Source organism: Echinops telfairi, unplaced genomic scaffold (genome assembly GCF_000313985.2).
Source record: "Echinops telfairi isolate 266 unplaced genomic scaffold, ASM31398v2 ScPeMD7_655;HRSCAF=1070, whole genome shotgun sequence".
Lineage (NCBI taxonomy): Eukaryota > Metazoa > Chordata > Mammalia > Afrosoricida > Tenrecidae > Echinops > Echinops telfairi.
The window spans coordinates 11,768,350-11,782,254 of record NW_022104553.1 but is presented as its reverse complement, the minus strand read 5'-3'; the positions used below and the strand labels follow the sequence as shown (position 1 = coordinate 11,782,254).

The window sequence follows — 13,905 nt, the reverse complement described above, 5'->3', positions numbered from 1 at the left end:
TTCCCACAATGCCAAAATACAACAGAGAGAACATATTAAAACCCAGATTAGGCCCAAAGTGTATCAGAGGGGAGATCAAGTGACAAAGTTTTAACCGTTCGAGTCAGGTTTATTATTTTAATCTACTACAGTCATCTCTCTACCACTCGCTGTCTGATAACCAGGCTCTTCTCTTCCCCCAATTACAGTTAGACTTGGAAATCAGAGGCTTATTCCTTGTGCAGATCTGTTAGGTTTCTCAGGTGGGAAATACCTCGGTTCTTGGCTTCACACGAGAAAGAATTCATGCTGAAGCCTGGTTTGTGATCCAAGTGAGTTCTTATGAAGGACAGAAGAAGTTTTAGGTTTCACCGTCTCTGAATACGGGCAACTCACGGGACTGCACACCCACACGTGGTGGCCTGAGGCCAGAGAGAGAGAGGGGGCATAGCCAAGTGGAAAGCAGAGAAGGGCGGTGGTCTTGAGGTTCCGGCCTTTAGGGCCTCCAGCTGGGAGGCATGGTCAATGGTACTGGTTGACCCCATTGGCTGAATTAAGCCCACCTGGCCTAGTTTGGGCCCACCCAGGTGTACCACCTACCTGACTAGGGCCTGAATTTGGAGCAAGTCCAGTTAGTCTTTAAGGCTTCCAACCTTCGGTGGTGGTGGCTTCCAGGCATGGAGAGGGACACCCTGGTCCCTGTCTCGAGCTACCTAACAGATCCTGCAAATGTATTTTGGGCTTCTGCTGTTTGTCGTCCATACCCTTTTGCACACAATTTAATAGGCTCTCTCTGATTACCAGCTTCTTACTCAGCCCCACACACATTTTCCCCCCAACATATATTCCACAGATGTCTAGAGTCTACCACTTTCTTGTCTGTGGTCAGGCTTCTAATTCATGGATCTTCAATTTAGCTTGTGTGACGTGGGGGCGGGGGAAGGGCCCGCACTCTTATACCTGTTCTCTCTTTGTTCGATTAAGTGAAGCCAGGCTAAATAAACTCCAGTTCATAATTCCCGGATGTTATTTCTCATTTGTACAGAACGTACTGTAGGTCTGGCTGATGCTCGAGGGCAGCTGTCCTTCTTAATAACTCAGCTGATAAGAACTGCTGTTATCACGCTGATCCATCAATGTAACAGCAGATCCTCTTGGTGGGGGAGAGAGGACCATTACACACTGGTAGTTCAATGCTTAGACGAGAAGCTTTTTGCTCACATTGGTCAGAACTAGGTCACATAGTCCCAGGGGACTAGGAAGTCTTGATTTTAAGGGCCATTGAGGGGGCTGCTACTCATAGCAACGCTCTGTTTGACAGCATGAAACACTGTGCTTGCTCCTGCCCAGCCTCACAATTGTTGTTATGTTTGAGCCCCTTGCTGCAGTCACAGTGTCAATCCGTTCATCTTGTGGAGGGGCTTCCTCTTTGTTGCTGCCCTTCTACTTTACCAAACGTGACGTCCTTTCCCAAGGACAGGTCTCGCCTCATAACACGTCCGAAGTACCGGCCGTCCCCACGGATATTGAGCTTTTCTGTTGTCGCTTCACACGGATGTGTTCGATTTGATTTCTGTTCATTCCAACTGGAGAAGTTCATCGATGTCGTTACTGTTTGTGTTGTTGAAAAAGTGTATTTGCGATGAAGAAGTTGTCTTGCAACGTTCTATGGTGCAAGCTCCAGCTTTGTTTTTATCCCCAAGGGCGCATTTTCTAAGCACTGTTCCTTTTCCCTTGTTTCCAACTTTCGTATTTCAATTGCTAATAATTATTAATGCATGTTGACGGTATGCTTGATTAATTTCAGACGGAAGAAGCTGGTAGACTTCTTTATTTCTCCATCACTAGCTTTAGTGGTTGGTGTATAAATGTGGATAATAATTGTATCGACTGGATTTCCTTGGATCTGTATCGGTATTATCCTATCCCAGGCCCCACTGTAATTCAATACCCATCTGGAAGTGCCCGTCTAGGTGATGCCTGCAATACCATGCCCCCTGAATTTGTCTTTCCCGGCCCAGTAGACCATAAGATTGTCTGATTCAAAATGGTTAAAACCAGCCCATTTCAGCTCCCCAGTACCTTAGGGATCTATCTTTATGTGTTCTATTTAGTTTTGGATGACTTCCCATTTTTCTAGATTCATACGTTGTACATTCCACATTGTGATTATTAATGCAATGGTTTCTTTTCATTTTGAGTCATGCTCCATCAGAAAATGAAATTCCCGACAGGTTTCTTCCATCCACATCATTATAATTGATCTACTTGAGAGAGCAGCTGTGTCTCTCTTAAACAGTTTGATTGGCACTTCATCCACATGTCATCCAACTCCATAATTCAATCACCTCAAGAAGAGCTGTACACGCATCACCACAGTCAAGTCTGGAACACACTCTTCTTCCTTCTTATCCATGCAATTATTTTTTTAAACTGTGGCAAAAACATGCACAGCAAAACACCCTCCATTTCACTCTTGGTAGCCATGGGACAAGTTTGATTTATTTTTTGAGTAGTTTAAAAAAAATCATTTTATTCGGGGCTTGTACAGCACTTATCACAAGCCATGCAACCATCCATTGTGTCAAGCACATTTGTACATTTGTTGCCATCATCATTTTCAAAATATGTTCTTTCTACTTGAGCCCTTAGTAACAGCTCTTCATTTAAAAAAACAAAACAAAAACCCATAATGTTCACATAGCAGAAACTTCCAAAGTTAAATCACATTTAAAAAGAGTTGTATACACATCATCACAATCAGTTCTAATGCTCCCTCCCACCTCCCACATTCATTGTGGAGAACAGCTCTCCCTTAGCCACGTTCTGAATGCCTTCCAACTGGAGGGGTGAATCTTCCCGCGTGATATCTGTAACGTTCTGCCACGATTCACAAGGCTTTCAGTCACCAATTCCTGAGACATGGACAACTTATTCCTCCTTCACAGTCTGGAGGCTCTGCTGAAACCTGTCCACCTTGGACACCCTGCTGGGATCGGAAATACCCGTGAGACAGCTTCCAGCATCACAGCTCCCAAGCCACCGCCGTGTGACAGACGGACAGACAAGAAGTCTGGATGGTGCTGAAGAAATGGAGGGTGATGGTGAATTCTGGTCATGTCTTCCACACCGTGGTACCCTTTTCTTTATGTGCTGTGCTCTTCCAGGGGAGAGGAATTATTTTTCTGATGGGTCAGATTCCAGATCTTGCATGCCACCTTAACTAGGGGTAGGATTCAGAGTGTGTTAAAAGGTGACACCGTTAGAATATGTCCATCAAAGATTCTGTAGAAGAATACTGATAAAAAGTGCAGATTTAAAATTTTCAGACATTCCAAAGTTTCCATCCTTATGCCGGACATTCTCTCTTATTCTTTGGATTTTATTTCATTCTGTAGTTCTCCTTTCTCCTGTTTATTATCTTCAAAGTTTTCTGCCCACAGATGCCTTCCACTTAACATCTTCTCTATTTTGAATATATTTTTTCATTTTTGTTGCTTTTGTTCTCAAGTGAGAATCTCATTTTTTCATCGCATTTACTTCCCACATTCTTAAAGACTGTTTACACCTCTGCCTTCATTTTCTCATTCCAGAAATAAGGTGTCCACCTTTAACATGGCTATCTCATTGAAAATCATCAGTGTCCCACTAATGACAAAACAGAACATTTTCTTATTTTGCATACTCTCAAACATTTTAGTAGCTGTGATAATTAGGTTGATTTTTTTGGTGCCAATATGGCACCTGTAGGAACATGTGGGCAGAATTAAGCCTATCAATCAGATTGCAGCTTGATTGGAGGGCAATCTGATCTAAATGGCTCTCTGGGCTCTCTGGAGGCAGGTCACCCTCCCTCTCTGTTTTCATCTTCCTGCTGGACGGTCACACGGAGACCTGAGACCCCTGTGATCCAGCCCCCACCTTAGGATCTACAAGAGTTTGCAACCACCGGCCTGTGCTCTTCCTGCATTCTGCATCGTTGCATGTGGCTGTGTGAGTCTGGAGCGGGACCGAGGACTAGAATCACACTTAAGGACTAATATCGGACTTACGGACTGGATCTGGACAGGGCTGGGCTGTTTGCTTGATAGATAATTAGTTCTCCCCCCCCCCAATCATTAATCCAGTTTATTCAGAGTGACGACATTGGACATGGCTACAGTTATCTTAAGTATCAGCAATGAAATTCCTTTGAATTAGGATTGGGATAAAAAAATGACCATCTCTTTGTGAGTATTGGTGTCTTCTCTTTTGAAGATATATGTTTCAACCTCTCAAAAGAGATTGTCCATAAGGCTTACTTGATAAGCTCTCCCCTACACACAGATATGCGGGTCCCTGGACTTATTTCTGTAGTGAACCCCACCTAACACAGTAGCACTTTATTTTTTGATAACCTTACTCCTTGTATGGTGTGTGTGTGTGGGTGTGTGTGTGTGTGTGTGTGTGAGAGAGATAAGCTCTCCCAGCTTACAGGGAGTTTCATTCTTCTGCTTATTCTCTCTCTCTCCTACTTCTTCTATGCCCTTTACCAACCCACATTAAGGCACGGACTTCAGAACCATCCTTTTTACTTGCATACGTTTCGTTGCAGTACCATTCACGCCATAGGCAGGAGACCCGGTTGGTCAGAACAGGGCGGGAACAGTACTAAAGAGGAGGAAACCATACACAATAAGCACTGCCAGATTCTTCTAGGACCCCCCCTATTACGGAAGGCATTTTATTGTCTTCTCCCTCCAGTCCATTTTCCTTACACCTGAACTCCTGCCAGGGACTCTGTAGGTAAGCAGATCTTGAGTTCTTTCATGACTCTCTGAAAGGACTCTACCCAGCACCTGATGATGCAAAACTCTACGGTCTTGATTGGTGTGAGACCCGAGGAGTTTCCGATGCTGAAGAGAGGGGCAAGCTAGCGATCTTCTTCATGCACACGTTTCAACTGAGTTGTGTGTGGGCAAGCTTCGTTCTGAGGAGGCTCACCTGTTTTGACTGTTCATGTTTTTCTTCGACAGAATGGGCTCTGGGTGGGCTTCCCTGGCTCTCTTAGTGATTCTGATCAGGTGGGATTCCTCTGTGACTCAAGGTAGAGACTCTCCAGGTAAGCCCACAGCCATTTCTTCCCCCCTCCCTCTCTCCCTCCCTCCCTTCCTTTCAGCTTTCTTCTTCTCGCTGTCTCCCCCCCTCTTCTTTGTGGCTCATCTATTGGTGGGTGGGGGTGGGGGCAGTCTGCCTTTCTCTGTAGTTCTGGGTCACAGGCCAGACTGGAATGACTTCAGCCTTCAAAGAGCAGTGCTCTTTGACAGAACCCCCCCCCATTAGGTCCTCATTTTCCCCCACCCCTCCCCCCCCCCCCTCGCCTGCTCCCCCACAATGGGCAGCTGAGACAAAAAGACTTCTGGGTCCAAGCCACAGACTCCGGGAGCAGAGAGGCAGGAGGAAGGGAAACAGTTTGTTCTGCTTAGAACCTTTACTGGATCTTTCTCAGTCACCCAGCAGGATAACATCTGGAGTCAGTCTGAGAGCAGTTGCCCTTCTACAGCCAGGGGATTTTCTCTAATTGTTATTGTTTCTATATGCGTTCAGTTGGGGTATCCAACTGGGCACGAAAGAAATTGAACACAAAGGTTATTTCTTCTGGCATTTGTTAAGCCTCTCTTATATGGTCAGAATTATGCTAAGCAGCTTTGAGAACTTGGATACATGAATCCCTTTCCTCCGGTTACTGGTACATGCTTTTTTCTCATTGGTCTTTTTCCCGCTGAGAAGACAAGCTATACCAGTAGGACACAATCTTAGACCACAAAAACACATTATTTATCAGCAGAAAACAGGATGTGATGTGCTAAGAGCAGAACCCACTTTGAATGTCAAGGTCTTAAAATGACAAAAGAGGAACAGACCTGGTGGGAGATGAGAATTACAATTAGAGAATAGAAACCACTCTGACCTTATACTGTCCATTAAACAATACACTTGGAAAAGACGTCACGAATGATGTCTACACATTCGGAACTTTTTTCCTTCTTCTCCTGATTCAGACTGTAAGAGGAAATAGAGGAAACTAGAAATGGTGAGCAGCTGGAGATTGTAGCTTCATCTGAAATGAGTTACTCGGTGAGCGATGAGTGGGGCGAACCCAGGAAGCATGCCCCTGTCTTTGCCTCTGCTCAGTAATCTGTGCATTTAGAAAGTCAAGTACATTAGAGATCAGTGGCAATTATCTTTCAAGCTTCCAGTGCCATTTCTTTCCAAAGCTCTTCACCGAATAACCTGCAATAGTAAGTCAGTGTGAATGTACCTTCATGGTTTTTGTTGTTTTTAATTGAATAGGAATTGAATTAATCTTACCCACTGAGCCTACTGAGTTTACAGCATATTCTAGTCATCGATCTGAATAAGGACACTTTTTAAAAAGTCTCCATTCTCATTGTTTTCCCCTGCCAGTGATTTCCATTCGAATGAGTCTGGTATGTCAAATTTGCAGTATTGTTTTTCTCCTTGCATATTAAAATGTTAATAAATGTCTTTGGGCTTTAGATTATATTCTGTGTGTCTTTTCACTCAAGACTATGCTTTTTGACACGGGCATGTGGATGTTTGTGGCGTTGACAACTCACAAAGCTTGATGCTCTTGGATGTAAACTCAAACTCATTTTTATCAATGGGCTCAAGCAGGTCCAGGGAGGGGAAGTGTCTTTTCCGGGTAAAACGACTTGACCTAGCACTTGATATAGTCAAGTTGATTCTAGCTCCTAGCAACCCTGAGAACAACGGAACACAACATTGCCTGATGCTGCACCATCCTCACAGTTGTTCTTGCATTTGAGCCCATTGTTGCAGCTGATTCAGCACTAGAACTTAGACGAGTAACCAGTTTTTCTCTCTTAAAAAAAAAAGGACTAGTTCTTCAAGTCTAATACAAGTACTATATTCTATGCTATAAGAAGGAGCCTTAGTGGCATAGTGGTTCCTTGTTGGGTTGCTAACTGCCAGGTCGACAGTTTGAAACCACCAGCTGCTCCAAGGGAGAAAGATGAGGCTTTCTACTCCCATAAAGACTTCCAGTCTCGGAAACGCACAGGGACGGGGCTACCTTGTTCCTCACTACGAGCTGGTGGCCGTGAGTTGCTTTGGCAGTGAGTGAGGGATAGAAATGAGAATCATACTTATTCTTATGAAAAGTGAAACTTAGTAAAAATGCTTTGGAAAGTTGAGTCACTTTTGGCAACGTGAGCAAATTAGAAATGTGGCACCGTATATGGAATTCAGTACCTAGCTTAAACTAATCAGTATCAAGATTAGCAAGGTGAGTTACAAACAAAACCATAATGGAAAATAGAATTGAATTTTTGTTTATACCGTTTTTAGTGATAGCGTCTGCTAGCAAAATCCTGGAAGGTTTAAACTCACCTCATAGATATATATTCCTTAGCATCATGCTATTGTGAACGCTAGAATGAAAGGTATGGAGGATCACAATGGTGATGCTGATAGTAATAGTAATAATAACGAAAGGTATTTCAGACTGGGGGTTAATGTTAGCTTTCTTTTCAGGATCAGTAGAAGTAATGGTTAGAGCCGATGGAGGGGCTGAGGTATCTAAAGAAGAAGAAGACCCCAAATCAAAGTTCTGGGAGAAAATTCACAGTGCGTGGAAGGTAGCAGGGAAGTTAATTTTACACTCTCATGCTCCTATTTTGTGTTTCTTTACCTCTTTACCATCCCCTCCACTATTTTTTTTTTTTTTTGCAGAATAATTTACCGAATGATTTCATTGCGTTATTCTATGTGGGAATGAAGCTTCTTGACTTTGTGATAAAGGGAGTGAAAATACTAGCCCTCTGAAAGCTTGCCCGGGAGAAGCCTAGCCCAGTGTCTGGCCTGAACCACACCAACCTGACTGCCATTGAGTTAGTTAATTGTGCCAGCCTGGCCCATAATCACATGTGGGGCTGGTTGAAAGGTGGAGGGATAAATGGGTGGTGAAGCCTCGCCTTTCTAGTTCTCGGGTCTCTTGTTTTGTGATGGTTGCACCGGGTGCAAGCTGCCTTAGCAGTTCCCTGCTTCAGCTTGCAAGATTGACTTCCTACAAGACATCCCCAAGGAGAAGCTACATGGACCTATCCCGATGCAGCCCTGGGTGCTGGAGCAGCCATGTGGAGACCCCTGCTAGTGCTGAGATGCTTACACGTTCACTGACTCAGCTTTCCTCCTGCAGTCGGCATTATTGCCTCTGTTTTGTGAGGTGGAGGACTTTGTGGACTGGTGTTGGGTATGGGTTAATGTTGGACTTGTGGGCTTGGGCAGCGTTGGGTTGGGATGTTTTCGTGATGCACATTTTCTTTGCATAAAACTCTCTCTTATACATGAGTCGCTGTGGATTTGCTTCTCCAAAGTACCCAGACTAATACAGCCATGGACTCAATGCTGACTCACAGCGACAGCCTGTGGGTTTCCGAGACTGTAACTGTTCATGGGAGTAGAAAGCCGCAGTCTGTTCTCCCGCGGAGCTGCTGGTGGTTTTGAACTGCCTGTCATGCAGATCCCAGGCCAACACATAACCACTCTGCCACAGTGCTAAGTGCCTGGCATAGTCAATCAAAGCTCGTTGAATAAACGAATGAAAGCTGACTCTCCTGAGACGTTCTCTTTGGCTTCAGCTTTAGGCTACGTGCCTCCTGTTTGGCTGTTCTGGTAGGATGGGCCTCGGGTGTCTTCTAGCATGAAGACCATTTTGCTAAGAGGAATCAGGGTGGGATCTATGGGGAGAAGCGCCTAGTTTAGATAGTTTATTTATTTATTAATGATCTTATTGGGAGCTTTTACAGATAGTATGACAATCGATACTTTAGTTAGATCAAGCATAATTTTACAATTGCTACCACCATCAGTTTCAGAACATTTTCTTTCTTCTTGAACGCTTTGATATCAATTCCCCTTTATCCCTTCCCTCCTCACCCAGGAAGCTTTATTATTATATTTTATTATTATTATTTTCTGTGTCTCATACCATCCAATGTATCCATTCACCTGTAATTCTGTTATTCAGTCCCCTCGAGTGGGGTTATACAGTCATTATTGCCATCAGCTCCCTCTTCCTGCCCCCCAGTCCTGTAACCCTCAGGAAATCATTACTCATGTTACTGTTTCTGAAATGTTATCCATCTTGGCTTTCATGCATCAAACATTATTAATTATACACATGAACATATGTAGGTCTAACAAGATTAATGAGTTAAAACAAAGACCATTATAATAAGACCATATAGTAAAGAATTAGAGGATAGTTATATGTTTCATCAGTGCTATATCACTCCCTGGATATATCATCCCTTCCATGTGGCCCTTCTGTGAGGGACTGTCCAATTATCTTACAGGTGGGTTTGGGGGCTACACTTTGTCCACACCCCTTCACACCGATTTGGTTGCTTGTTTTGAACTTCTGATCCCTTTTCCCACCAACACTTCATGATCACAGAGGCTGGTGTACGTCTTCCTTGTGGGCTTTGTTGCTTCCCTGCTAGATGACCGCTTATTTAACTTCAATCCTTTAAGACCCAAGACACGATATCTTTTGATAGCCAGGCACCATCAGCTTTCTGCACCACGTTTGCTTATGCACCCATTCTGTCTTCAGTGATTGTGTCGGGAAGTATCATACAGTGCCACATTATTAGAATAAACCATTCTTGTACTTAGGTAAGATTTTAGCAGAGGCCCAAAGTCCATCTACTGCCTTGTTGTATTTACATATATCTATACATACATAGACAAATATACCTATCTTTATATATTTCCATATATATTTAAACCTATACATATATAATTTTTACTTTCTTCTTCTTTCCTCTTTTTCATTTTTCTGTCCTCCTGCCCCACTATCGTGCTTACCCATTGTTCCCCTCTCAGTAATTCCTCTTGAATGCTACACTCTCCTCACCATCAATTTTAGAACCCTTGCTAGTCCCCTGTCCCTGTTGTTATTGACTCATCATTCACCTCTCCATCCCAGCCTCCTCCCCTCCGAGCCCCCACCCCCACCTCCACCCCAATCATTGGTCCCTTCTCCCTTCGCTGTGGAATTGCTTATCCTACCTATCTTATATAGATAGACATCAAAACAAACAGACAAACAAACAAACATATGAATAGTTCCCAGCCTAACTGTTGTCCTGACCCAGAGTCGATGGGTAGCTCTTGGTTAAATGGCTAGCAGGCCCTGTTATAATCCATCAGACCAGTCCCATATTCTTTCAGGGATCCATATCCCACCACCTGCTTCCCTAACAGCACTTAGACCCTTCTAGGGCTCAGCATTGGTGACTGAGAGGCTCACCTCCTACAGGTCCCCACTGTTCTACCTGCAGTCCGGAATGGAGCAGTCTACTGGCCCCCAACCCACCCAAGACACCTTTAGACTTTCAAAGACTGCCTCTCAAATCTTTGTGCTCTGGTCCCATTTACCAGACATGGATTTTCTGGAGGTGAAGGCTGGTTCATGGTTCTTTTCTGTTCGGTTTTGTTTGTTTTCAGAAGATTTTGTGATTCAGGCGAAGGCTGACTGCTACTTCACCAACGGGACGGAAAAGGTGCATTTTGTTGTTAGATTCATCTTTAACCTGGAGGAGTATGCCCGTTTCGACAGCGACGTGGGGATGTTTGTGGCATTGACGGAGCTGGGGAGACCTGATGCGGAGCTATGGAACAACCGGACGGACATATTGGCGAGGAGCAGAGCTTCTGTGGATACGCTCTGCAGACACAACTATAAACTGGGAGCTCCCTTCACAGTCGGGAGAAGAGGTGAGGTGGAAGATGGGATCTGGTGGGGTTCAAGGAAACCGCTTCTTGTAAATCTGGTCACGATCCATCTGCCTCACTTCGGCAATTGCTTTAGGATAGAAGGCTATAAGGAGGAAGATCAGTATGTGCGTTCTGTTCTCAAAAGTGACCCATTCATTAATCTCCTAGGTCAAGTTCCTGGGGTCTGGGTAGCAGACCTTTAAAGCCCTCAGGGATTTAAAGACTGTGCATTCTCATCAAACAGACAATTATGGAATGGTGTGAGGGCCTTCTTGGGACATGGGCACAACCAGTGCCTGAGTCTTGGGGCTGGGATGTTCCCACTCTTCCTGCTTTGACTGGTGTCTGGGATGAGATTAGAGACAGAGATTCATTTCTACAGAAACAGTGGTTTCCCCTCCCAATGCATACCTTTCTCTCGCCTCCCAGTGCAACCAGAAGTGATGGTGTATCCAGAGAAGACCCCGTCTCTGCAGCACCCCAACTTGCTGCTCTGCTCTGTGACAGATTTCTATCCAGGGGACATTGACATCAGGTGGTTTCAGAATGGGCAAGAACAGAGAGCTGGAGTCGTGTCGACTGGCCTTATCAGAAATGGAGATTGGACTTTTCAGACTACGGTGATGCTGGAAATGACCCCGGAACTTGGAGATGTCTACACCTGCCTTGTTAACCACTCCAGCCTGCTGAGCCCTGTCTCTGTGGAGTGGAGTGAGTCAGCTCCTTGTACTCTTGGGGCCTGACTCAGGATCAAGTCCACTCCATTGGCAGGGGTGGGGGGGGCTCTGTCAGCTCTGCACCTTTCTTGTTCACCACACCCTTTCTCCCTTGCTCCCAACCTGGGGTAGTGGCAGAGAGCGGGAGGCCCTGGGCTAGTGTGGAAGTAGGCATAGAAGACGTTTATCCTGTACTTTTGAAAGGTGCAAAGGTTTGGCAAGTGTCCTTGGGAAAAAGATGTGGTAGTCCTAGTATTCAGGGGAGCATTCTTACAGCCTATAAGGAGCAGTAACAGACGGGAGATCACTTTCTGTGTGCACACCTGAGACTCAAGGAGCCATTTCTAAGTCCATTCCTTCTCTAGGTAGCATTGAACTTGGCACCCAGCGCAGGTTCTGGAGGAACCCTGGTGGGGCAGTGGTTAAGGGCTAGCCAGATGGCTGGTGGTTCTCTGTGGGAGGAAGATGCAGCAGCCTTGGGGACCCTTTGGGGCCCTTCTCCGCCCTTCAGGGTTGGGGCGAGTCAGAACCCAGGACGTGGCAGTGGTTGGCCCATTTCGACAGGCAGGAAGACGCATCAGCGAGTGGGAGTTTGTTTCCTCTTTTTTTCTTCTTCTGACTTTAGAATCCGTTTCCTGTAGGAGCTCAATCTGAATATTCTTGGAGGAAGATACTAAGCGGAGTAGGAGCCTTCCTGTTTGGGATACTCTTCCTTCTCGTGGGGATCTGCATTCGCCTCAAGGCTCAGAGAGGTAACCAGGCTCTGCGAAGTACCTGCTATCTACCACCTGACTTCCCCTGCCCCTGACCTTCTCCAGTGCCCAAGATCTCAGAAGGATTACCACTCAGGTGTCATTCCAACCAAAACCCAACCCAAATCAAGTGGTCTCCACTCAGCATTGGCAGAGTCTTTTCAAAGTCAGAAACATTGGAGGGTGCCCATAGTTACGGAATTCAGATATTACAGATCATCCTTCATAATGATACGTCTTTGGTCCTAATTGGGGCATTCTCTCTTTTTCCTCCAGGACATGTGGAGACTCCGCAGCTTCATGATGAGGTAGTGCATTTTACTTCTGGCCTGTGATTGGCAGATCCTCTTCCTGGTCTTTGGCCAAGATGACATCAGTGGGATAATGAGATATAGGCTGGCTTTGGCTCTGGTTTCACTGCCTTCCATTCCACTCTGACTCGCAGATTTTATAGGACAGAGTAAACCTGCCCCGGTGAGTTTCCGAGACTGTCAGACTTTGTGGAAGTAGAAAAACCTCACCTTTCTTCTCTAGAGCATGTGGTGGCTTCAAACGGCACATCTTGTGGGTAGCAGCCCAACGCATAACCCACTACACCACCCGGGCTCCTGGGTCCCTGAAAAGGAAGGGTGGGTGCCTCATGAGACTTTTACCATTGTTCCTGCAGGGCTCAAGAAGTGTTCTCCCATCCAGTCATGCCAACTGAAGTTTCTCCTGGGATCCTGATGCAGTGCGAAGTGGCTTAGGCATTAGACTAGGTCAAAGACTTTCATGGGGTCGAATCTTTTTTACAATCCCTAAGGAAAGCCGGGACTGGTTCTACAAATTACGCATTCTGAAATCACACATCTCCCACTCTTCTGCCCTTCTTCCCGCAACTTGCCTTTTTATTACGCTTTTGTTTCTAAGGGAATTGTCTAGAACCCCCCGTCCACCTTCCTTTCAGTCCCAAACAGTTTACTTTTTGGTGGCCTTATCTATTGTTACCCCCAAATGTTTTTCTTTTCCAATTGCAGCCCCCAGCGTCTTCAGAGGACAAATGCTCAGTTGTTTCTTTGTTTTTATTTTACACCTTTTAAAAAACTAGAATAAAAGACATACAGATAACTGCATAAAGTATATATATATATTTTAAAAAAATCGTTTTATTAGGGGCTCATACAACGCTTATCACAATCCATACAGACATCAATTGTGTAAAGCACATTTGTACATTCATTGTCCTCATCATTCTCAGAACATTTCCTCTCCACTTAAGCCCCCGGCATCAGGTCCTCATTTTTCCCCTCCCTCCCCACTCCCCCCTCCCTAATGAGCCCTTGATAATTTATAAATTATTATTTTGTCATATCTTGCCCTGTCCGACGTCTCCCTTCACCCACTTTTCTGTTGTCTGTCCCCCGGGGAGGGGGTCACATATACTTCCTTATAATAGGTTCCCTCTTTCCAACCCACTCTCTCTCTACCCTCCCAGTATTGCCATTCACACCACTGGTCCTGAAGGGATCATCTGTCCTGGATTCCCTGTGTCTCCAGTTTCTATCTGTACCAGTGTACATCCTCTGGTCTAGCCAGACTTGCAAGGTAGAATTCAGATCATGATGGGGCGGTGGGGGGGAGGGACGAGGAAGCATTTAGAAACCAGAGGAAAG

At 45.2% G+C, this 13,905-nt stretch overlaps 1 protein-coding gene across 1 annotated transcript; it reads left to right on the top strand.

Moving 5' to 3' along the window:
* The first annotated feature begins 4,995 nt into the window (after positions 1-4,995).
* On the top strand, positions 4,996-13,281 carry LOC123522014 (HLA class II histocompatibility antigen, DO beta chain-like). Its single transcript, XM_045292968.1, has 6 exons — positions 4,996-5,080; positions 10,516-10,785; positions 11,215-11,496; positions 12,143-12,253; positions 12,530-12,561; positions 12,921-13,281. The coding sequence occupies exons 1-6, from the start codon at positions 4,996-4,998 to the stop codon at positions 12,957-12,959; spliced, it is 819 nt and encodes a 272-aa protein (XP_045148903.1). The 3' UTR covers positions 12,960-13,281.
* The last annotated feature ends 624 nt before the right edge of the window (positions 13,282-13,905 follow it).

What these genes read in the sequence shown, in the direction of transcription:
- LOC123522014 (XM_045292968.1), top strand. Translation starts at nt 4,996, where the DNA reads ATGGGCTCTGGGTGGGCTTCCCTGGCTCTCTTAGTGATTCTGATCAGG. An exon ending in CTTCACAGTCGGGAGAAGAG is followed by an intron (nt 10,786 to 11,214) that starts GTGAGGTGGAAG and finishes CTCGCCTCCCAG; the next exon opens with TGCAACCAGAAGTGATGGTG. An exon ending in CTCCGCAGCTTCATGATGAG is followed by an intron (nt 12,562 to 12,920) that starts GTAGTGCATTTT and finishes TTGTTCCTGCAG; the next exon opens with GGCTCAAGAAGTGTTCTCCC.